General features: G+C 38.9%; 1 protein-coding gene across 2 annotated transcripts in view; it reads left to right on the top strand.

The window, feature by feature from the left end:
* The window catches only part of LOC130907841 (plexin-A1-like), a 599,840-nt gene that overhangs the window by 349,245 nt on the left and 226,002 nt on the right, over positions 1-24,593 (top strand). For both annotated transcript variants that reach the window (XM_057823323.1, XM_057823332.1), the window contains exons 7-8: positions 2,407-2,560; positions 2,959-3,058. In XM_057823323.1, coding sequence (XP_057679306.1) covers positions 2,407-2,560; positions 2,959-3,058 — 254 coding nt within the window. The remainder of the gene's footprint in view (positions 1-2,406; positions 2,561-2,958; positions 3,059-24,593) is intronic.

The following is a 24,593-nucleotide window of genomic DNA, read 5'->3' as shown; positions in this document are numbered from 1 at the left end:
AATTAATTTTTTTAATTAATCTCGTTAGAATATTTGACGCAATTAACACACAAATGCCCCGCTCAAACAGATTAAAATGAGAGCACAGTGAAAGGTGTACTTGTTGTGTTTTTCGGAGTTTTGCCGCCCTCTGCTGGCACTTGGGTGCGACTGATTTTATAGGCTTCAGCACCCATGAGCATTGTGTAAGTAATTATTGACATCAACAATGGCGGGCTACTGGTATATATTTTGATTGAAAATTTTACAAATTTTATTAAAACGAAAACATGAAGAGGGGTTTTGATACAAAATTTCTATAACTTGTCTTTTAAGAACTACAAGTCTTTCTATCCATGGATCGCTTTAACAGAATGTTAATAATGGTAATGCCATCTTGTTGATTTATTGTTATAAGGAAGAAATACAGTACTTATGTACCGTATGTTGAATGTATATATCCATCCTGTCTTATCTTTCCATTCCAACAATAATTTACAGAAAAATATGGCATATTTTATAGATGGTTTGAATTGCGATTAATTACAATTAATTAATTTTTAAGCTGTCATTAACTCGATTAAAAATTTTAATCGTTTGACAGCCCTAATATATACATAATTTTTTCAAACCTAAGCTTTCAAAAGAGACAACAACTACTGAGCAAGAACCAAGGATTGAAAATCTAGACTATGAAACGCTAGAGACCACCGGCGTTTCAATTTGCCCCTCTAAAGATGCTAATTGTACAACAGAGCCACCACAGGAGTCTTGCCAATGTAGTTACCCCCGTCCAAAATTGTGTCCCCTGCACAAACTAGCCTTTGTGGCGTACTCTTTTGACTCTCGGGCTCTTGAAAAATATTGCTGCTGTAAAGTTAAACTAGCTTCAAGTTGCTTCAACTTCTCGCTACGTATCTTCCCTGTAATCTTGTCGTACATGTCAGCGTGTCTTGATTGGTAATATCGCCTCACACTGAACTCTTTAAAAACAGGGACTGTCTCTTTGCAAATGAGGCACACACAGTTGTTGCGCACTTTAGTGAAGAAATACTCCAATTTCCAACTATCCTTGAAGCGTCGGCCGTCGCATAGTCAACTTTCTTCTTTTTGTTGATTGTCACCGTTTTAGAATATTGGGAGTAAAGGGTCACACAGGGTAATGTTGCTTAGAGTGCTGCTGCCTTTTAGTGGGTAAATGAGGAGCAGCATTTAGTGTGTAAGCTACTTCATATGCTGGTAGCAGTACTGCAGACCAATTAAGTTTGTGTGTGGGCCAGACATTATTGATTTTATGACAGAGGCTGGGGGCCAGATGAAATTTGTCCACGGGCCGCATTTGGCCCCCGGGCCGGACTTTGGACATGTCTGACTTAAACAATTAATTGAAGCCAGAAAAGAACCACAGTAATATATTTTGGACATTGACTTTTACTAAACTGGAGAAACTCCATACAGGACTTGAATTACAGTAAAAAGGTATAGGTCATCCCATGAGTAAAACAGTGAAGAATTGTCTTTTTTAACGTTCAGTACGTACTGAATGTTACGGTATACGACAGAAAAAAAGTTGTTGTTTTTATTATGGATGTGCCAGTTATAAAACCTTGTTGATAACTACATCACCAAAACATGGAAATCAAGCAAATCAGTGCAGTGCAGTGGCTCCACCCAGACTGGGGTAACTACAATTGCACAACACAGGCGGGCATACCATATTCAATGGATAACGATTTTGGCGAAAAGTATAGCCTAAGCAGCCTGATTTTAGAATTCCTCTCAAGAATGATGGGAAACAAAAAATGCTCATTTTCAACGTATTATTATTATAAATATTTTTGTTACTTAATTTTATTGCTGACGCTTCGTTTCGGGGTCATCAACATATTGTGCCCCCCCCCGCCCCAAAAGTCAAACTCCGCTGATGAGGACAGTAGTAACTTTAATAACTCAGTTACCTGAATGTAAGAGTAATTAGTTACTTGGCAAATCTTTTCATGAGACAACACTGACAAAATGACACTTTGACACAATGAAAAGTAGTCTGTGTGCATCAAATATAATAGAGTTCATTTATTTTCCCCTCAAAATAACTTTAACATCTAAACCCCTGGCAACAAAAGTGAGTACACGCCTTTGAAAAAATGTACATCCCTAAATGTCCAAATTGAGTACTGCTTGTCATTTTCCCTCATTTTCCTCCCCTTTTCAAAGGGGTGTACTCACTTTTGTTGCCAGGGGTTTAGATATTAACGGCTATATTTTGAGTTATTTTGAGAGGAAAATAAATTAACTCTATTAAATAAGCTGCACACAGACTACTTTTCATTGTGTCAAAGTGTCATTTTGTCAGTGTTGTCCCATGAAAAGATGTACTTAAATATCTTAGGTCAATTGTATTTTTACCCTGACATTTCCTCCTCCCAGTTATCTCTTCAGACCCAGAATGTGCCCAGTCTGTCTGCTGGAGTAAACTGCTCTTTTGGAGACTACGTCGAAACAGAAGGACGCATCTATAGTGGTCGGATCTTTTGCTTGTCCCCCTCAGCAAAAGAGGTGGCTCCCATCACGCAAAACCAAGGTAATATAATATTTACAGTGGTGTGAGAAAGATAACGATTAAGCAGCTAAGTAATGGATAGACAAGCTATAATATACTATATCTTCCCTCAATTTAATTTTGTATTAGATGTTAAGGAATATGATCGCTAATCATCAACATGTAGAGCGGTAAACTAAAAGCCTATTGATTTATCTGGATGCTTTAGCACAGCAACACTCTGAATGTGAAAATGTCAACTGTGCAAAAGTGGACAGCGGCAGTTAACATTTCCAAATATATTGACTCGGATTTGACATTAATGAAAAGGTTCATGAAACATTCTACATGCACTTACTGAAGTGCAAATGTCAAATGTAATAAAGGAATATTGTTGATGTCATAAAATGCATGGATATTTATGCAACTCTGACTTGTAGGTGACCGCCGTGTAATAAAACTGTATCTGAGGTCAAAGGAGACTGGGAAGACATTTGCCAACGTTGACTTTGTCTTCTACAACTGCAGTGTCCACCGATCGTAAGTTTTTGCTAGATGGCTTTCATTTTTATTGTGTGTGTGTGTTTTGTTTCGTGCTCAATTCGAATGGGTGTGAGGACTGTAAAAATACCCCAATCATGGACATTTCAGTATATCTTTAAAGTGCATGTGACACGAAAAAGCATGTTTATTTCATAATACACGCGGTATTTTATGCTCCTGAATGATATGGACCGCTTGGATGTGTGTGGAAGCGATCGCTATATTTATTTAGTTTTTTGAATCCCGCGCCATGAAAATGAGTGACTTCTGCCTTCGGTCTTGCATTGAGGAGGAGGGCGCTGTGACGTGTACGGTTGAAGGCGTCATCTTCACTTTCCAGCCGTACTGTTGTGTATGAGGACTAAGGATTCAGCTGATTTTGCGGATTAAAACGTTTATTTTTCGCATCACGCCAGCCAAACAGCTGCAAAAAAACCTTGCTTTATGAGGGAGAGGCGTGTGCGCGTTTCAACAGGTTTCCATTCACCGTGGATTTTGGCCAAAACAAGCCCTACTACTCTGGGACCATTGGACTCACGAGGAAGTGAGTAAACATCTTGTTTTGTATTATGTCAAATACGAATTCAGCGATTACAAAGTAAACACTACAAACTTTCTTTAAATAAAGGACTACTTACGTTTGATCATTGATAGGAATATAAAAAGCTCTCTTCGTGCACATTAGCTGCACGTTAGCTGCACAACAACTGCAGCCGCCCTCCTCCGGGGAACGAACTGTAAATTGCTCTCCGCCGGTGTTGTGCCGAAAAATGTCCCCCCTGCGTGAAATGTCCCCCCTGACGGTAACGCTTATTTATAACACTTTATTGAAGTGAAAACATAAAATGTCTTCATGGACGCATTATTGTAATGGATTTACGACTGTTAAATCAGTTTTAAATAAATAATTACGGAAAATACTAGTACTGTATTTTCGTAACAAATCGTGGACTGGGCCACATAACCATCTTTGAAGAGAAATGTATTAGTCTACAGGTTTTCACGACCATATCCCAATGACAATCACACAGGTATGACATTTATTAGCTCAAGCAGAGTAAAATAATGCATATTCACAGTACAACAAAACCGTTTCCATGTCCATCGATTGGTAAGAAAAAGCTGTTTGTACGAGTGACGTGTGGGTGCTCAATAATAAAATAAATAAATAAAATAAAATAAATAAAATAAGCGCTCAATAAAGCGTTATACATAAGCGTTCCCATCAGGGGGGACGTTTCACGCGGGGCGGCTATTTTTCGGCACAACACCGGGCGGTTTGACGATCCGCGAAGACAATCGACAACCCAGTCGTAATGTCAAATAATCCGGGCTAGTTATGTGTGATTTTCCATTTCGAAGACTTTGAAACATCACTCGGTTCGGGTTAGCATGTCGGCTAGCTGTCACGCCTCTTGGTTTGTTTACATTCTCCGAAGCCGGGGAAGGGAAATGACATATGTCCAATTTAGGTGTCATAAAATATCGTTCGGGAGGTGCGACAGTAAAGGTGAAGTCGACAATTTTGACCATTATGGAGTAATTTTGCCATGTCGTCCTGAATAAGTGCCATTTTATTATTTCATATTCCATTTAGCACAAGACTGTTATTTGTCATGACCATGCCATTTATTTAGCTATTTGGGAAAATACTTGGATAAAAAGAATATCCTGTAAAAATATTGGAGTAAAGAGACAGAAACAATGACATTTTGCCGCTCTCTTCGTCGCGTTTTCCTCGTTGTGAATAGTTCCCCCTCGACGGGCTGACTGGTCCTTCTCAAGCCATTTATTTAGCTATTGGGGAAAAATAATTGGATAAAAAGAATATCCTGTAAAAATATTGGAGTAGAGAGACTGAAACAATGACATTTTGCGGCTCTCTTCGTCGCGTTTACCTCGTTCTGAATAATTCCCCCTCAATGGGCTGAATAGTAAAACCGATGAGCCCATTCACCCGCTGACGTCATCTACAGTACCTGTTGGGGACACTAGAGCCCTACAATGGTAGGCGTGGCTAACCGGCAAATTAAAAGACTAATTTCTCCTCATCTGCGCTTTGCTAAATTGTTGTATATAGTCGAATCGTCTCAAAATATGACTCTAATTCACATAATAATGCTATTTAAGACTTTTTTTCTCCTGTCGTATTCTCTTTAAGAATATTCAACATAGTTCTATGTCAAAGCAAATCAACCTTGTTCTGCTCCAAATGGCAAACACAGAAATCCTATTAGAATTTAAATCGCCATTAGCAAACGTCTGATTAAGAGGTTTCCTTTCCCTTACATTGTCTTTAGTTTACAATGTTCAGTTTGAAGGTAGCAAGTCACCAAATAGCTCAGCTTCTTTAGAGTAAGACTAAAAACCTCCAAACTTTTTCAAGCCATAGAAAACTATCTATTGACGTCAAAAATCGCTCAGTTAATGAACATAAATCCAAATGACAAATTTCAGGGATATTTAGGAGGCAGTTAAGCATGAAGGTGTACAATTTAATGCTGATTCAAATTCAAATGTTTGGCCTTGGTGGAGGTATGTTATAGTACAGTAAGAAGGTGAGTGGTGAAAGACATTGATTAAGTCCATTGCAATTCTTTACGTAAAGCAATAGAGCCTGCAATAATGGATAATGATTACAAGTAAACACGAACAGAGTGTGACCTCTGCTTATTCGTTATTAGTATTCAGGTCATTTCTAAAAATCAATGACTTAATTACATTTCATGCAATGATAAGACTACTGATGGGTGCAGTGATAAATCAATCCTGAACCATGCAAAACTAAGATGTGCGGTCAAGCATGGATAGCACGTACTTTGGAAATAAATCCATTTAATACTGTATACAGCTAGATACAGTGGTATGAAAAAGTATCTGAACTAGGGCTGTCAAACGATTAAAATTTTTTATCGAGTTAATTACAGCTTAAAAATTAATTAATCGTAATTAATCGCGATTAATCGCAATTCAAACCATCTCTAAAATATGCCATATTTTTATGTAAATTATTGTTGGAATGGAATGGATAAGACAAATGACGGATATATACATACAACATACTGTACATCAGTACTGTATTTGTTTATTGTAACAATAAATCCACAAATGGCATTATTAACATTCTTTCTGTTAAAGTGATCCACGGATAGAAAGACTTGTAGTTCTTAAACGATAAATGTTATAGTTACAAGTTATAGTAATTTTATATTAAAACCCCTCTTCATGTTTTCATTTGAATAAAATTTGTAAAATTTTCAATCAAAAGTAGAGTTAATATAATAATAAGAAGAATAAAAATAACAATAATAAAAATAGAGTGAAAAGTTTTACGTGTATTTTGCATAGCTAAATTGATATGGAATGCCAGTTTATTAGGGCCCGAGCACTCTCAGCGTGCGAGGCCCTATTGTTCTTCGAAGGATTATTAGGGCCCGAGCACTCTCAGCGTGCGAGGCCCTATTGTTCTTCGAAGGATTATTAGGGCCCGAGCACTAAGCGTGCGAAGGCCCTATTGTTTTGCAAAGGATTATTATTATTAGGGCCCGAGCACTAGACGTGCGAAGGCCCTATTGTAATGCAAAGGATTATTATTATTATTATTATTATTATTATTATTATTATTATTATTATTATTATTCTTCTTTCTTCATGGCAAATGAAAATGGCCAATTTGGAGGCCTGAACATGCACGAAAAGTCACCAAAATTTGCACATACGTGCAGATTCGCGTAAATTTCGATAATCTTGCGTCGTTTTGAAAAAATGTCAAAAAATGGCTCAGTGGCGCCCCCTTGACCCTTAAAATTTTCAAAAAGGCCTCTCCTCTCAGGTTTTCAACGTAGAGCAATGAAATTTGGGGAGTAGATACCTTATGCCTAACTGTTCAAAAAAGCCTCTTGCACCCATATTCCAAATCCAACAGGAAATCGGGTATTTTGGATCGAATGTGAAATTTTTTCGGTTCACAGTTGGAGTTTACGTTTGGAGGCTTGAACATGCACGAAAACTCACCAAAATTTGCACATACATTCAACTTTGCGTAAATTTTGATAATCTACAAAAAAATTTAACAAAATGGCTCAGTGGCGCCCCCTTGAAATTTTCAAAAAGGCCTCTCCTATTAGGTTTTTTCAACGTAGAACAATGAAATTTAGTGAGTCGATACATTGTACAAAACTGCTCCAAAAAGTCTCTTGCACCCATATTCCAAACCCAACAGGAAGCTGGAAATTTTGGGTCAAATGCGAAATTTTATCGATTTACATTTGAGACCTTGTCGCTGAAGGATAAAGTTGGATCGTCTTCAAAATTGGTCAGACTATTCAGGAGACCTATGAGATCTTAAGTTTTCAAAATGGTGTGTTTTCATTCAAGGGTCTGGCCTGGGCGTGGTCCCAAAGTCGGCCATTTTTAGGCAAAATACCAAATTCAGAAAATGATTAAAAACTCCGTGATCCAACGTTCAATCTTTTTCATTTTTAGCATGTTTATGAGATATCCCAGCCTGAACACGACTGCATTGAAATATTACCCATTAGGCCTGGCGCCCCTAGTGGAAACAGGAAATGGCCTTCTTTACGAGACAGGCTCCTCCTCCAAGGGAAAAAAATCTATTGACCTCAAACCTGTTTCAGGGGAGCCTCAAGACATGTGTTCAGGTGCCTGATGAAAAATATTGAGGTTTCGTTGAAGCGGAGAGGTCCAAACTGGAAGTGAAAATGACCGTCAACAATTTGTCTCGCCAAAAACTTTGAACAGTCATAACTCGGCAGATATGCAACATATCTGCGCCAAACTTTCCGTGTTTGTTGAGAGTCATACCCTGAAGGTTCTTGTAGGGGTCATTTGCATCAACTCTACAGTGCCAACTAGTGGCGACAGAAAGAAGTTTTAAAAAAGGCCTTTCCTGTTGGGTTTTTTCAACATAGAGCAAGGAAATTTGGGAAGTAGATACCTTATGCCTAACTGCTCAAAAAAGCCTCTTGCACCCATATTCCAAATCCAACAGAAAATCGGGTATTTTGGATCAAATGTGAAATTTCTGTCCATTTCTAGTACAGTTTACATTTGGAGGCCTGGACATGCACGAAAACTCACCAAATTTTGCACATACATGCGGCTTTGTGTGGATTTCGATAATCTCTCAACGTTACAAAAAAATGTAACAAAATGGCTCAGTGGCGCCCCCTTGAATTTTTCAAAAAGGCGTTTCCTATTAGGTTTTTTTAACGTAGAGCAATGAAATTTGGGGAGTCGATACCTTGTGCAAAACTGCTCCAAAAAGTCTCTTGCACCCATATTCCAAACCCAACAGGAAATCGGGTATTTTGGATCGGATGTGAAATTTTTATCAATTAACAGGGTGCACATTTGAGACCTTGTCACAGAGGGAATCAATTGGATCATCTTCAAAATTGGTTAGACAATTCAGGAGACCTATGAAATCTAAACTTTTCAAAATGGTGTGTTTTCATTCATGGGTCTGACCTGGGCGTGGTGCCAAAGTCGGCCATTTTTTCGGCAAAATGACAAATTCAGTAAAGGACTAATAGCTCCTTGAAACAACGTTCAATCTTTTTCATATCTGGCATGTATGTGCGGGATCCCACCCTGAACACGAGTGCATTGAAATATTACTCATTAGGCCTAGCGCCCCCTAGTGGGAACAGGAAATGCCTTTTTTACGAAACAGGCTCCTCCTCCAAGGAAAAAAAAATCTATTCACCTCAAACCTGCATCAGGGGAGCCTGAAGACATGTGTTCAGGTGCCTGATGAAAAATACTGAGGTTTGGTTGAAGCAGAAGGGTCCAACAGGAGAAGTAAAAATGACTGAAGCCATTTCGTCTCACCACAAGTTTTGAACAGTCATAACTTCTACAACATATCTGCGCCAAACATATCGTGCTTGTTGAGTCATAGTCTGAAGGGTCCTGTAGGGGTCATTTGCATCAACCCTACAGCGCCAACTAGTGGCAATAGAAAGTCACTCATTTTTTTAAATATATGTCCAGTTCTTTTCAGGTTGGTCATTGTAGTTTCAAGACCTTTTAAAATACTTATTTTACGGCCCATGTCCACATGTCTCTGTCTGTTGCTGTGATGACCCTTTATTCGCTCCTTTTTTGTAGTCCTCTGTCCAATAGGGGTTTTTATCTCTTAGGTGTGTGAATGTAAAGAGGCAACTTTCGCGCATGTTAGGTTCTAATGAGATGATTAGAGAGGACGATCTGCCACCACCCTGACCTGCACACTGTCCGAGTTGCGTGACGTCCGAGTTGCGCTAGATTGCGAGGGCCCGTTCAGTCCTGCTTGCAGGCCTAGTTATTATTATTATTATTCTTCTTTTTTCAGGGCAAATGAAAATGGCCAATTTGGAGGCCTGAACATGCACGAAAAGTCACCAAAATTTGCACAAACGTGCGGCTTTGCGTAAATTTCGATAATCTTGTGTCGTTTTGAAAAAATGTCAAAAAATGGCTCAGTGGCGCCCCCTTGACCCTTAAAATTTTCAAAAAGGCCTCTCCTCTCAGGTTTTCAACGTAGAGCAATGAAATTTGGGGAGTAGATACCTTATGCCTAACTGTTCAAAAAAGCCTCTTGCACCCATATTCCAAATCCAACAGGAAATCGGATATTTTGGATCAAATGTGAAATTTTTATCGGTTCACAGTTTGAGTTAACATTTGGAGGCCTGAACATGCACGAAAACTCACCAAAATTTGCACATACATGCAACTTTGCGTAAATTTTGATAATCTACAAAAAAATTTAACAAAATGGCTCAGTGGCGCCCCCTTGAAATTTTCAAAAAGGCCTTTCCTATTAGGTTTTTTCAACGTAGAACGATGAAATTTGGCGAGTCGATACATTGTGCAAAACTGCTCCAAAAAGTCTCTTGCACCCATATTCCAAACCCAACTGGAAGCCAGAAATTTTGGATCAAATGTGAAATTTTATCGATTTACATTTGAGACCTTGTCGCTGAAGAAAATAGTTGGATCGTCTTCAAAATTGGTCAGACTATTCAGGAGACATATGAGATCTTAAGTTTTCAAAATGGTGAGTTTTCACTCAAGGGTCTGACCTGGGCGTGGTCCCAAAGTCGGCCATTTTTGGGCAAAATACCAAATTCAGAAAATGATTAAAAACTCCGTGATACAACGTTCAATCTTTTTCATTTCTAGCATGTATATGAGATATCCCAGCCTGAACACGACTGCATTGAAATATTACCCATTAGGCCTGGCGCCCCCTAGTGGGAACAGGAAATGGCCTTCTTTACGAGACAGGCTCCTCCTCCAAGGGAAAAAAATCTATTGACCTCAAACCTGTTTCAGGGGAGCCTCAAGACATGTGTTCAGGTCCCTGATGAAAAATATTGAGGTTTCGTTGAAGCGGAGAGGTCCAAACTGGAAGTGAAAATGACCGTCAACAATTTGTCTCGCCAAAAATTTTGAACAGTCATAACTCGGCAGATATGCAACATATCTGCGCCAAACTTTCCGTGTTTGTTGAGAGTCATACCCTGAAGGTTCTTGTAGGGGTCATTTGCATCAACTCTACAGTGCCAACTAGTGGCGACAGAAAGAAGTTTTAAAAAAGGCCTTTCCTATTGGGTTTTTTCAACATAGAGCAAGGAAATTTGGGGAGTAGATACCTTATGCAAAACTGCTCCAAAAAGTCTCTTGCACCCATATTCCAAATCCAACAGGAAATCGGGTATTTTGGGTCGAATGTGAAATTTTCATGGGTTCACAGTAAGAGTTTACATTTGGAGGCTTGAATATGCATAAAAACTCACCAAAATTTGCACATACATGCGGCTTTGGATAACGTTCGATAATCTTGCAACGTTACGAAACAATTTAACAAAATGGCTCAGTGGCGCCCCCTTGAAATTTTCAAAAAGGCCTCTCCATTTAGGTTTTTCTAACATAGAGTGATGAAATTTGGAGAGTCAAAACTTTGTGCAAAACTGCTCCAAAAAGTCTCTTGCACACACATTCCAAATCCTACAGGAAATCGGGTATTTTGGATTGAATGTGAACTTTTTATCGATTTACAGTGTGCACATTTTACACCTTGGCACCTAGGGAATTAGTTTGATCATTCTCAAAATTGGTGAGACTGTTCATGAGGCATATGAAATCTTAAGTTATAAAAATGGTGTGTTTTCATTCACGGGCCTGACCTGGGCGGGGCGCCAAATTCTTCCATTTTTTCGCCAAAACACCGAATTCGGAAAATGACTGATAACTCCCTCATACAATGTTCAATCTATTTTAAATCTGGCATGTGTGTGAGGTATACCAGCCTGAGCAGGACTGGATTGAAAATTTACCATTTGTGCCTGGCGCCTCCTAGTGGGAACAGGAAATGCCCTTTTTTACGGGACACACTCCTCCTCTAAAGGGAAAAAATCAATCTACCTCAAACATGCTTAAGGGAAGCCTTAAGACCTGTCTTCAGGTGCCTGATGAAAAATATTGAAGGTTCGCTGAAGCGGAGGGGTCCAAACAGGAAAGTGAAAATGACCGTCAACAATTTTTCTCTCCAAAAACTTTGAACAGTCATAACACGGCAGATATACAACATATCTGCGCCAAACTTCCCGTGCTTGTTGAGAGTCATACCCTGAAGGGCCTTGTAGGTGTCATTTGCATCAACCCTACAGCGCCAACTAGTGGCAATAGAAAGTCACTCGTTTTTCCAATACATGTCCAGTTCTCTTCAGGTTGGTCATTGTAGTTTCAAGACCTATTAAAATACGTATTTACGGCCCATGTCCACGTGTCTCTGTCTGTTGCCGTGACGACCCTTTGTTCGCCATTTAAAGGAAATATTTTTTTTCAGAGACTCAGGCAGTTTATAGAGCCACAATATTTGGCACGCTTGGTCGAATTGGCCCAGTTAGAAGATTAATTTTGGTTTTTAATAAGGGCTTGCCTGCACAGCTCAGTAGTAGCTCCTTTTTTGTAGTACTCTCTCCAATAGGGGTTTTTATCTCTTGGGTGTGGGAATGTAAATAGGCGACTTTCGAGCATGTTAGGTTCTAATGAGATGATTAGAGAGGAGGATCTGCCACCACCCTGACCTGCACACAGTCCGAGTTGCGTGACGTCCGAGTTGCGCTAGATTGCGAGGGCCCGTTCAGTCCTGCTTGCAGGCCTAGTTTAGCATTGTTGTTTAACTGTGTGTCAGAATAGGGCCTCATTACTATAGACTGAAGTGCTTTTCTTTTTGAGAACATTTTTTTTTTTTTTTTAGATAGGAGTATTATTTTTGTTGTGCTTTCACTAAACGATACTTATGTTTGTTGTGAAGGAGAAGCTTATGCCAACAAACGGCGCGCCTGTGTCCACTCCCTTTACTGTATAACATATACAGTGGGGAGAACAAGTATTTGATACACTGCCAAAACCCATTGGCAGTGTATTACATACTTGTTCTCCCCACTGTATCTGTACATATCTTACCCAAAATAAAACAAGAGACACATAATTGCCACTAAAAGAAAGAAAACTTACCGAAATACAGTATGTGTGGAGCACAAATAGCAATTTGCATTGCATTGTGAATACAGCATAAACGTCTCACAACTACTAATTCTCCAACATTTAGAAGACATAACATGAGTATGGAACGGCGCTGCCCCCAAGCGGCCGGTGGCATTCTCTTCACTCTTAATGTTCATAAACGGCCTCATTGTAATGTTTGAGGCAATATGCCAGCGGGTGCGTTAATTGCGTCAAATATTTTAACGTGATTAATTTTAAAAATTAATTAACGCCCGTTAACGCGATAATTTTGACAGCCCTAATCTGAACATTTTGGAATTTCTCACATTTTTGCATAAAATCACCATAAATGTGATCTGATCTTTGTCAAAATCACAAAGATGTAAAAGCAGTGTCTGCTTCAACTAAAACCAAACATTTATAGGTTTTCATATTTTAATGAGAATAGCATGCAAACAATGACAGAAGGGGGGAAAATAACTAAGGCTACGTTCATACTACAGGTCTTAAACACGAGAAAAAAAGTCTTAAATGGCATTATTATGTGAATTAGAATCATATTTTGAGACGATTCGACTATATACAACAATTTAGCAAAGCACAGATGACGAGAAATTAGTCTTTTTAATCTGCCGGTTTGCCACGCCTACCATTATAGGGCTTTAGCGTCCCCAGCAGGTGGATGACGTCAGCGGTAGACTGGGCTCATCGATTTTACTATTCAGCCCTTTGAGGGGGAATTATTCAAAATGAGGAAAACGCGACGAAGAGAGCCGCAAAATGTCATTGTTTCAGTCTCTCTACTCCAATATTTTGACAGGATATTCTTTTTATCCAAGTATTTTTCCCCAATAGCTATATAAATGGCTTGAGAAGGACCAGTCAGCCCGTCGAGGGGGAACTATTCACAACGAGGAAAACGCGACGAAGAGAGCGGCAAAATGTCATTGTTTCTGTCTCTTCAATATTTTTACAGGATATTCTTTTTATCCAAGTATTTTCCCCAATTGCTAAATAAATGGCATGGTCATGACAAATAACAGTCTTGTGCTGAATGGAATATGAAATAATAAAAATGCATTTATTCAGGACGACATGGCAAAATTACTCCATAATGGTCAAAATTGTCGACTTCACCTTTACTGTCGCACCTCCCGAACCATATTTTATGACACCTAAATCGGACATATGTCATTTCCCTTCCCCGGCTTCGGAGAATGTAAACAAACCAAGAGGCGTGATAGCTAGCCGACATGCTAACCCGAACCGAGTGATGTTTCAAAGTCTTCAAAGCGGAAAATCACACATAACTATCCTGGATTATTTGACATGACGACCCGGTTGTCGATTGTTTTCGTGGATCGGCAGACCGCCCGGCGGAGAGCAGTTTACAGTTCGTTGCCCGAGGAGGGTGGCTGGAGTTGTTGTGCAGCTAACGTGCTGCTGCTAATGAGCATTAGGAGAGCTTTTTACATGCCTATCAATGATCAAACGTAAGTACTCCTTCATTTAAAGGAAGTTTGTAGTGTTTACTTTGTAATCGCTGTATTCGTATTTGACATAATACAAAACAAGATGTTTACTCACTTCCTCGTAAGTCCAATGGTCCCACAGTAAATATCCACAGTGAATGGAAACCTTTTGAAACTCCAAAAAGGCGCATACGCCTCTCCCTCATACAGAATGATTTTTCTGCAGCCGTTTGGCTGGCGTGATGCGAAAAATAAACATATTAATCCGCAAAATCAGCTGAATCCTTCGTCCTCATACACAACAGTACACTGTATCGTGAAGAGGACGTCTTCTACCGTACACGTCACAGTGCCCTCCTCCTCAATGCATGACCGAAGCCGGAAGTCACTCATTTTCATGGCGCGGGATTAAAAAAACTAAATAAAAATAGCGATCGCTTCCACACACATCCAAGCGGCCCATATCATTCAGGGGCATAAAATACCGCGTGTATTATGAAATAAACATGCTTTTTCGTGTCACATGCACTTTAATGCACGATTCCGATTTTTTGGTGTTTTTCCGACTCGAGTGAAGCATTAACTTGACGTTCTGAACGGGACAAGTCGCATAGAACTGGACCATTTCAAATCCGATCTGAGTGACTTTCGTATGTGGTTCAAATCCGATCTGGGCCACATTTTTCCAGACTGTCGCGGCGGTCTGTACTGTCCAGTCTCTCAAATCGGAATTCATGCAGCAATTACGTCATCAAAAAGCGAGAGAGACGCCACGGTAGCGGTGCAGCTGTGCGTTATTAGGCAAGGCAAGGCAAATTTATTTATATAGCACAATTCAACACAAGGCAATTCAAAGTGCTTTACATCACATGAAGATCATAAAAATCACATTTAAATCAATACAATGTAAAAACCAAGACAATCAAAATCGGAAATAAAATTATACATAGAAATCACATTTAATAACAAATAGAATAAAAATAAATAAATAAACATAAAACAAAAACTACTACTACTAATACTAATTGAAATCAGCAATGGAGATAAGCACAAGAGGAATAGAAAGCATGTAGATTGAAAATATAGACAGTTATGGATATGCAGTGCTAAACAAAAACGTTTTTAGCCCTGATTTAAAAGAGCTAACAGTTTGAGCATACTTCAGATGTGCAGGTAACTTTTTCCAGAGGTGAGGAGCATAATAACTAAATGCTGCCTCACCCTGCATGGTTCTTGTTCTTGGAACATGCAGAAGACCGGTTCCAGACGACCTTAGGGGTCTAGATGTCTCATAGGAATCTAACAAATCAAGCATGTAGTTTGGTCCAAGGCCATTAAGTGTTTTGTAGACGAGCAGTAGTATTTTATAGTCTATCCTTTGACTCACTGGAAGCCAGTGTAGTGATTTAGAAACCGGTGTAATGTGGTCCAGCTTCCTTGTATTTGTGAGGACTCTGGCTGCAGCATTCTGTACTAGCTGCAGCTTCCTGACTGATTTTTTATCAAGACCAGTAAACATACCGTTGCAATAGTCCAATCTGCTGAAAATGAATGCATGCATATGGTTTTCCATGTCTTGCTGCGTCAGAAGCCCCTTAATTCTGGTTATATTTTTTAGGTGGTAATAAGCAGATTTAGTGACGGACTTTAGATGGCTATAAAATTTTAGGTCTGAGTCAATAATTATGCCAAGGTTTCTGACTTGATTTGTAGCTGTAAGTGACATTGTGCTAAATTGCCTGCTTATCTTTGACCTTTCCTTTTTTTGGCCCAAAAATGATCACCTCTGTCTTCTCCACATTTAACTGGAGAAAATTCTGGCACATCCATTCATTGATTTGATGAATGCATTTACTCAGGGATACTAAGGGACTATAATCATGTGGGGACACAGAAATGTACAGTTGTGTGTCATCTGCACAGGCGTAATAGGAGATGTCATACTGTTCCATTATCTGAGCTAAGGAAAGCATATAGATGTTGAATAAGAGTGGTCCAAGAATTGACCCTTGAGGGACTCCACACGTGGATTTGGTTCGTTCTGACTGATGGTTTCCGATTGACACAAAGAAATCCCTATCATGTAAATAGGATGTGAACCACTGAAGAATAGTGTCAGTAAGCCCTGCCCACTGTTCCAATCTGCTGAGTAGTATGTCGTGATCAACCGTGTCGAATGTGGCACTGAGATCCAATAGTAACAGAACAGATGATTTGTCTGCATCGGTATTCCGACGAATATCATTTAGGACTTTGATAAGCACGGTCTCGGTGCTGTGTTGTGGCCAAAATCCAGACTGAAATGAGTTAAAAAGATTGTTTTGCATCATAAAAGTCTGGATCTGTTCGAACACAACCCTTTCGATAATTTTCCTCAGGAATGTCAGATTTGATATTGGCCTGTAATTACTAATGGTTGAGGCATCCAGATTAGGTTTTTTTTAGGAGAGGAGAGGTTTTATTACTGCAGTTTTTAAAGTCTGTGGAAACTCTCCTGTTTGGAGAGAAGTGTTTATAATCTGAAGTATGTTTGGGGCTATGCAATGAAAAACAGTTTTGAAAAAGTTTGAAGGAAGGATGTCACGGCAGCATGTTGTGGGCTTTAATTTTGACACAATTTCTGTTAAAGTGGCATAGTCCAAGAGGCTAAACTGTCTAAGATTGACGTGGGGGACATAATAAACATCATAGCGTATAGTTATGGAATTGATTCTCAACAACTTTTTTTCGATTACAAATCAAAGCCCGAAATAGGAGGTGTTTGATTAAGGGCTAATAAATGTGACTTGACTCTTCTCTATAAACACAAATGGTGGAATTTTCTGGAATCGCACACGTTGTAAATTGTTGTAAATAGTTCATCCTGAACAATTATATAAGCAGAGAACCGTCTGGCGGCAAAATGAATAAATCAAAATTGACGGTAAAACCACGCTCCGAGCCTCTACTTTCATATTTCATTTTTCAACATAAATAGCAGCAGTGAAACCGTAAAATCCAGGCCATTTTGGGTGATTTTATTTCATTATATGAAACGAAAAATCCTGACAGCTCATGTTTGTGGCTAATTTTGTTTTGATGGTTTGCAAAGAGCCTTAAAGTTCCGAAATTGACCGTTCGATCCCAGCTCTCTGCAATCCAAAGTGGACTTTGCAGGTTCTCCGGTATTCAGATTGTGTTCAAAATTCAAAACAGCGTGGTGAATGTTGCCATCAACTTGTACAGGCAAGACCAGTAAACTAGAACATATTATACGTCCAATCCACACTACATCTGATTTGCCCCAGAGATCTCCTGGATCCTCCCTCAATTAATCCCACTCTCTTTCCAGATTCCCCTTCCATTGTTTCATTCCTGCCTATTCCACGTTCCCTCATCTGATTCCTCCTTATCCTGACCACAATCCTTCTTAGCTATCCTCTCCATCCTCCCCGAGCTTCACTTGTCATGTCCCACTCGCATTCCCTGTCTCATTAATCAAGTCTATTTCACTGCCTGCACTATGCTCTTGGCCTTGCATATATCTGCATAGTAATTGTCCGTTAATTTGCTTTGGCTGGTCTGTATGTGCAGCATAATGGAGTGGGCTTGATGGTGAGAAGGCTCACCTGGGCCTCTTGTCCTCAAGACCGAGTTTAATCTTCAGTTCATTTTGTCAGTTAAAAAAAAAAAAAAAAAAAAAATTAAAACACTTTACAACAAGGGTCATTTAATTAACATTAGTTATTGTTTAAAAATGCATTAACTAATGTTTAAGTAACATTACAATAATTCATGTAATTGCTTATCTAACATTTATTAATATTTGAGTGCCTTAAGGTAGAAAAGCGCTATACAAGTATAATACCATAACACCATATTAATTAACATGAGTTAATGCATTAGTTAATGCATAACCAGACAGTAACTAATGGTTGTGTTAGCAGCACCCAAGGACTCACAGAGCAATGTTTCTCATTTAAAAAAATAACAATCACTTACTAGTACAAGTATACATTAAAAAAATATTTATTAATGCACTAATGTATATGTGAATTAATGGTAAATGGTTAATTAATGTATTATGTATATTATAACCTAACGTTAAGTATGGGTTATTTCACGTGAACATACCTCATAAGTATTACTTAACCTTAATTAACCATTACTTATTGTAAAGTGTAGCACATGTGTCCCTTAACTAAGAAATTAGTTAAGGGACAAGACAACCCCCCCTCACCCCCCCTTAACCTTTATTACCATTACTGAACCAAACTATTAGTTACTGTCTGGTTGTGCATTAACTAATGCATTAAATAATGTTAATTAATATATTACTAAATTTTAAGTAAGGGATTATATGAATTATTGTAATGTTCCTTAAACATTAGCTATGCATTAAATATTGCATTGATTTATGTTAATAAATATATTAATAAATGTTAGATAAGGGATTAAATGAATTGTTGCCATGTTACTTTAACATGAGTTATCATCTAAAAATGAATTAACGTTAATTAACTCATTTGCTCCCCAAAATGTATAAATATGTTCTATTTTTAATTGCTTCAGTGTCCCAAAAATGTATTAATACGTCTTTTGCGTTTTTTTTTTTTTTTTTTTTTTTTTTTTTGAGAAGAGGCATCTAGAGGTTCCGTTGTAGCTATGATACAATGCACAAAGCTCAAAACCCATTTTAAAGCAATAAAACTGGCCACTGGAGGTCAGTATTGCTTTTGGTAAGAACTCATCTCGGCCAAGACTGGAAGTGAAGAAAAATAGTCAGGAAACGGAAGTTGGAGGGATCTTGTGAGGACGCGTGAGAATTTGAAAAAAATGTGGAGAACGATCGGGGGGAAAAAAAGGTAAACGACACTGGAGGAGTGTTTTGAAAAGAAAACGAAACGATCGTTAAAGAAGCATTCAAAAAAATCTATCTTGATGAAACAGATGGTGACGTCCACAACAGCGTCAGGTCCCACATGCGTTCTGCGGAGCTCACGTTGCGTTACTCCTTAGCCCGAGGTTGAAACCAACAATGAAGATGATGAAGATGATGAGAATGTGAGACCGATCTTGATCCGGACTCATCAGATTAGCCACGGGAACAGCCGAGAGCCTTCCCTGTTGTTAGGTGCGCAAATAGTTCAACAGTTCAAGTTTAGCTAGGTGTAAATAGATTGTTACTTTGCTATCAATAGCTCTATTTGTTTTGTTGTTTATTTTATTTAGTAAAAGGAAAACATTATTCAGATGTTTGGGATGTAACTAAAGCAAAATATAGCTATGTATAAATCAAAGTTATGTTTGTTTGAAATGTATGCTTTCACAAAAAGCTCAGTTTTTCAGTTTTTTTTTCATCAAAAATTGGAAAATTACAGAGCCTCCCGGGTGCCAGGATAGAAAAAAATAAAAAATCATAGCTAATCTGTACCCACAGTTTACTAATCTGTACCCACAGATTAGTAAACTGTACCCACAGATTAGCAATCTGTACCCACAGATTGCTAATCTGTACCCACAGATTACTAAACTGTGCCCAAAATCTACTACTCTGTACCCACAGATTAGCAATGACCCGGAAACAGTAGTCACCAATGTTTGGCGGGGACTCCGAGTCCAAATGCCGAGGGACCGACCAAGCAAGCATCTGCACCATTTGCCCTCGGCGAACAAAGGGGTTTTAAAAGGTAACTATTGCACGTTTTCTTTGGTAGGCATCTTTAAGGTGTCATCAAACAATATGCCATGTTGTGTTTGCACATTTTCTGTGCTGCTGTCGTGTTCGTGCGTGCTTATTTCAAGTAGTGTTCATTTGTTAGTTAGCTATTTTTAGTAGCCGCATTAGTGGCTACTAACACATAACATGCCGTATTGATTGATGACACCTGAAAATGTAGACGGCTACCAAAGAAAATGTGCAATAGTTACCTTTTAAAACCCCTTTGTTCGTCGAGGGCAAGAGGTGCAGGTGCTTGCTCAGTCGGTCCCTCGGCATTTGGAGTCCCCGCCAAACATCGGTGACTACAGTTTCCGACTCATTGCTAAACTGTGGGTACAGTTTAGTAATCTGTGGGTACAGATTAGTAAACTGTGAGTACAGTTTAGTAATCTGTGGGTACAAATTAGTAAACTGTGGGTACAGTTTAGTAATCTGTGGGTACAGTTTAGTAAACTGTGGGTACAGATTGCTAAACTGTGGGTACAGTTTAGTAATCTGTGGGTACAGATTAGTAAACTGTGGGTACAGTTTAGTAAACTGTGGGTACAGATTGCTAAACTGCGGGTACAGTTTAGTAATCTGCGGGTACAGATTAGTAAACAGTGGGTACAGTTTAGTAAACTGTGGGTACAGATTGCTAAACTGTGGGTTCTGTAAACTGTGGGTACAGTTTAGTAAACTGTGGGTACAGATTGCTAAACTGTGGGTACAGTTTAGTAAACTGTAGGTGCAGTTTAGTAATCTGTGGGTACAGATTGCTAAACTGTGGGTACAGTTTAGTAATCTATGGGTACAGATTAGTAAACTGTGGGTACAGTTTAGCTATGATTAGCTAAGATTTTTTTATTTTTTCTACCCTGGCACCCGGGGGGCTCCGTAGAAAATAGCTCAAACTAAGCTATTTTCTAACTCAAAGTCAAAGTTATGTTTATGTTTGAAATGTATGCTTTCACAAAAGCTAAATTTTTCCCGTTTTTTTTTTTCATCAAAAATTGGAAAATTGCTCAAACTAAGCTATTTTCTAATGCTGATTTCTAAAGAATGGAAAAAGATATGAACTATTTTTCTGCTGAAAGAAGAGAGTCTAATCTTTCTTTAGGTGGGTTCCATGTTTTTATAGCAATAGAGCAGGATTGTCTGTGGGCCTTGCAAAATCAGTCAAAATCCAGTAAAACGGCCAGGAGCGAAGGGCCTTGCTGCGGTGAAAATCGCTGGGAGTGAATGAGTTAAGTTAACAAACCCTAACTCTAAATCTTAACCCTAACCCTATATAGGCCTTTATTTATTTTTTTATTTTACCAAACTATTAGTTACTGTCTGGTTGTACATTAATTAATGCATTAACTAATGTTAATTACTATACGGCTAAATGTTAAGGGATTATATGAATTATTGTAATGTTACTTAAACATTAGTTATCGTCTTAAAATGCATTAAATAATGCATTAATTTATGTTAATATATTAATAAATGTTAGTTAGGGATAAAATGAATTATTGCCATGTTACTTCAACAAAAGTTATTGTCTAAAAATGCATTAACTAATGTTAATCAAGGGACCCTTATTGTAAAGTGTTACCATTCCTTGTTGCAGCCAACCAAACACAGTGAGTGAGTTATTAACATTGCTAACGTAGAGTGAATAGCAGCTTTAACATAAAACAATATATTCTACACCCCAGTCACTCCCCTCCCCCTAGTATCAGCTTGCTACTTTTAATCTTTGACCTAGCCTGTAGGAAGCATGGCACAGAGGCCGCAGCGCTCAGTGGTAGATAATGGAGTTCCCCCCCTTGGGCATGCTGGAGGATGAGAGCATACAGGCTCACAAGCGCAGACGCACAACAGCTGACGCGCAACGGCAGACGCACACGTGCAACAGGCTCAGTTGCGGAGAAGCCTGAGGGCAAGTAGCGTGGTGAAGCTCGCACACGGACTCACACAATACAAACTGGATCTACACACTTGCCAGTGTGTGATGCAGCTTACATTGTACACAAACAGGTGCGCGCTCAGTCAGAAGGGCCTCAAAGAGACAGAAGGCACTGCGTTGGCACAGCAAATGACGCTGCTGGCTATTTACACAGTGTTTTGCATTATTAGACATTTGTATTAACAAGAGGCTTTGGGTAGTTTAATATAGCGTGCGTGAGGAAGAATATTGCTTGTTTTAAAATGAAGTGCAAAATTACTAAAGTGAGTGCTGAAGGGAAAGACTGGGAAATTCCCCTTTTAGAAAACAGTGTCTTAAAAAAGGAGAAATCATATGCAAATGAACAAGTGTTCAAGTGTTTTTCTTTTTTCCTTTACTCCTCGAATTTAAAATGTCAGAGCACACAATCTATTGAGTTAACCCTTTTACACCTTAGCCTATTTTGTCTGAATTTGCATGCCTTTTATGTTGCCTTTATATTTCAGAGAAAAAAATGTTCACAATGGCCTGCTTGGGTCCCTTTTTTCAGGACACCATAACCTGAATGTCCAAACTGTTGTTTTCTTCACTGACCAATTGCAATCAACATTTTGGACCAAAAAAAAAATTAAATCACATTTTTTTTTGTCAGAATTTGTAAAATTGATGTCCCATTGACAACCATAACATGCTTATCGAAACGTTTTGAAGCTTGATATTAATTCAACTTGTTCAGATAAACATTCAACTGAAAAATATGAGACTGAATAGTTTTATATTCGATAATTCAACAGAAACAGCAGGTATGGTCATTGGAATGTTTTTGTCCTTTCTACATACTATGGTCAAAACCGGTAATATGCAGTAGACCAACAGTGAAAAATAGTAATAATATCTATCCATCCAACACAAAAAGGGTTTGGAGTATATCTCTTTGTGAGGTTAGGTATGGCACCCATCACCTAATCAAAAGTACAGAACATACGTTGGGGGAAAATAAGTGTTTAGTCAACCACTAATTGTACAAGTTCTCCCACTTGAAAATATTAGAGAGGCCTGTAATTGTCAACATGGGTAAACCTCAACCATGAGAGACAGAATGTGGAAAAAAAACCCCATAAAATCACATTGTTTGATTTTTAAAGAATTTATTTACAAATCATGGTGGAAAATAAGTATTTGGTCTATACCAAAAGCTCATCTTAATATTTTGTTATGTACCCTTTGTCGGCAATAACGGAGGCCAAACGTTTTCTGTAACTCTTCACAAGCTTTTCACACACTATTGCTGGTATTTTGGCCCATTCCTCCATGCAGATCTCCTCTAGAGCAGTGATGTTTTGGGGCTGTCGTTGGGCAACACGGACTTTTAACTCCCTCCACAGATTTTTTATGGGGTTGAGATCTGGAGACTGGCTAGGCCACTCCAGGACCTTGAAAGTCTTCTTATGGAGCCACTCCTTTGTTGCCCTGGCTGTGTGTTTGGGATCAATGTCATGCCGAAAGACCCAGCCACATCTCATCTTCACTGCCCTTGCTAATGGAAGGAGATTTTCTCTCAAAATCTCTCGATACATGGCCCCATTCATTCTTTCCTTTACACATATCAGTCGTCCTGCTCCCTTTGCAGACAAACAGCCCCAAAGCATGATGTTTCCACCCCCATGCATCACAGTGGGTATGGTGCAATTCAGTATTCTTTTTCCTCCAAACAAGAGAACCTGTGTTTTTACCAAAAAGTTCTATTTTGGTTTCATCTGACCATAACACATTCTCCCAGTCCTCTTCTGGATCATCCAAATGCTCTATAGCGAACCACAGACGGGCCTGGACGTTCATATGGGGTGAGGAGGGAGTTGAAAGTCCGTGTTGCCCAACGACAGCCCCAAAACATCACTGCTCTAGAGGAGATCTGCATGGAGGAATGGGCCAAAATACCAGCAACAGTGTGTGAAAAGCTTGTGAAGAGTTACAGAAAATGTTTGGCCTCCATTATTGCCAACAAAGGGTACATAACAAAGTATTGGGATGAACGTTTGGTATTGACCAAATACTTATTTTCCACCATGATTTGCAAATAAAACAAACAATCACATTGTTTGATTTTTAAAGAATTAAAAATCAAACAATGTGATTTTCTGTTTTTTTTGTGTTTTTTCCTCATTCTGTCTGTCATGGTTGAGGTTTACCCATGTTGACAATTTCAAGCCTCTCTAATATTTTCAAGTGGGAGAACTTGCACAATTAATGGTTGACTAAATACTTATTTGTCCCCATGTACAGTGGGGAGAACAAGTATTTGATACACTGCCAATGGGTTTTCCCATTGTCAGTGTATCAAATACTTGTTCTCCCCACTGTACAGACATACTGTACAATCAAGCTCCTTGAACAAACACACACCTATATACACATTTTAAAGATTGATAGTGGGGGAAAAAAAATCAATATAACATTGAAAAAAAGTCTTTTAAAAAATATTGACAATAAATTAGGTTCCGTTAAATTTTATTAGGCATGCCACTCAGTTTCCTCTTGAACAGGACACACAGCTACGTCACACACTACGTCACACAACCCACTCTTCTGCCATTTGCACGCTGTCACATTTCTCTCCGCCGACTCATCCGAAGAAAGCAATGACAAATCTGGGTCATCCTCTTCCTCGAGTTGATGAAATAATGCATTAGCTTGCGCTAAATTTAGCTTACGATTCACTCCACACATTTCAAAGTCGCTCGCTCAATCCAACCGGCCGTCGCTCGCTACCTCGCCTCCCTCTCCTTAGTTGGCGCCTCAATTGGCAATTTATTAAAAATGTTTGCATTACGTTTTTTTCTTCGTGACCTCACAATGGCTCCTGGGATATGTCGTTTTTCGTGGTGCTTTTGGTTTTGAAAAAGGACAAGAAAAATGGAAATATGG

Source organism: Corythoichthys intestinalis, chromosome 2 (genome assembly GCF_030265065.1).
Source record: "Corythoichthys intestinalis isolate RoL2023-P3 chromosome 2, ASM3026506v1, whole genome shotgun sequence".
Taxonomy (NCBI): domain Eukaryota; kingdom Metazoa; phylum Chordata; class Actinopteri; order Syngnathiformes; family Syngnathidae; genus Corythoichthys; species Corythoichthys intestinalis.
This window is presented reverse-complemented; position numbering and strand designations above follow the sequence as displayed.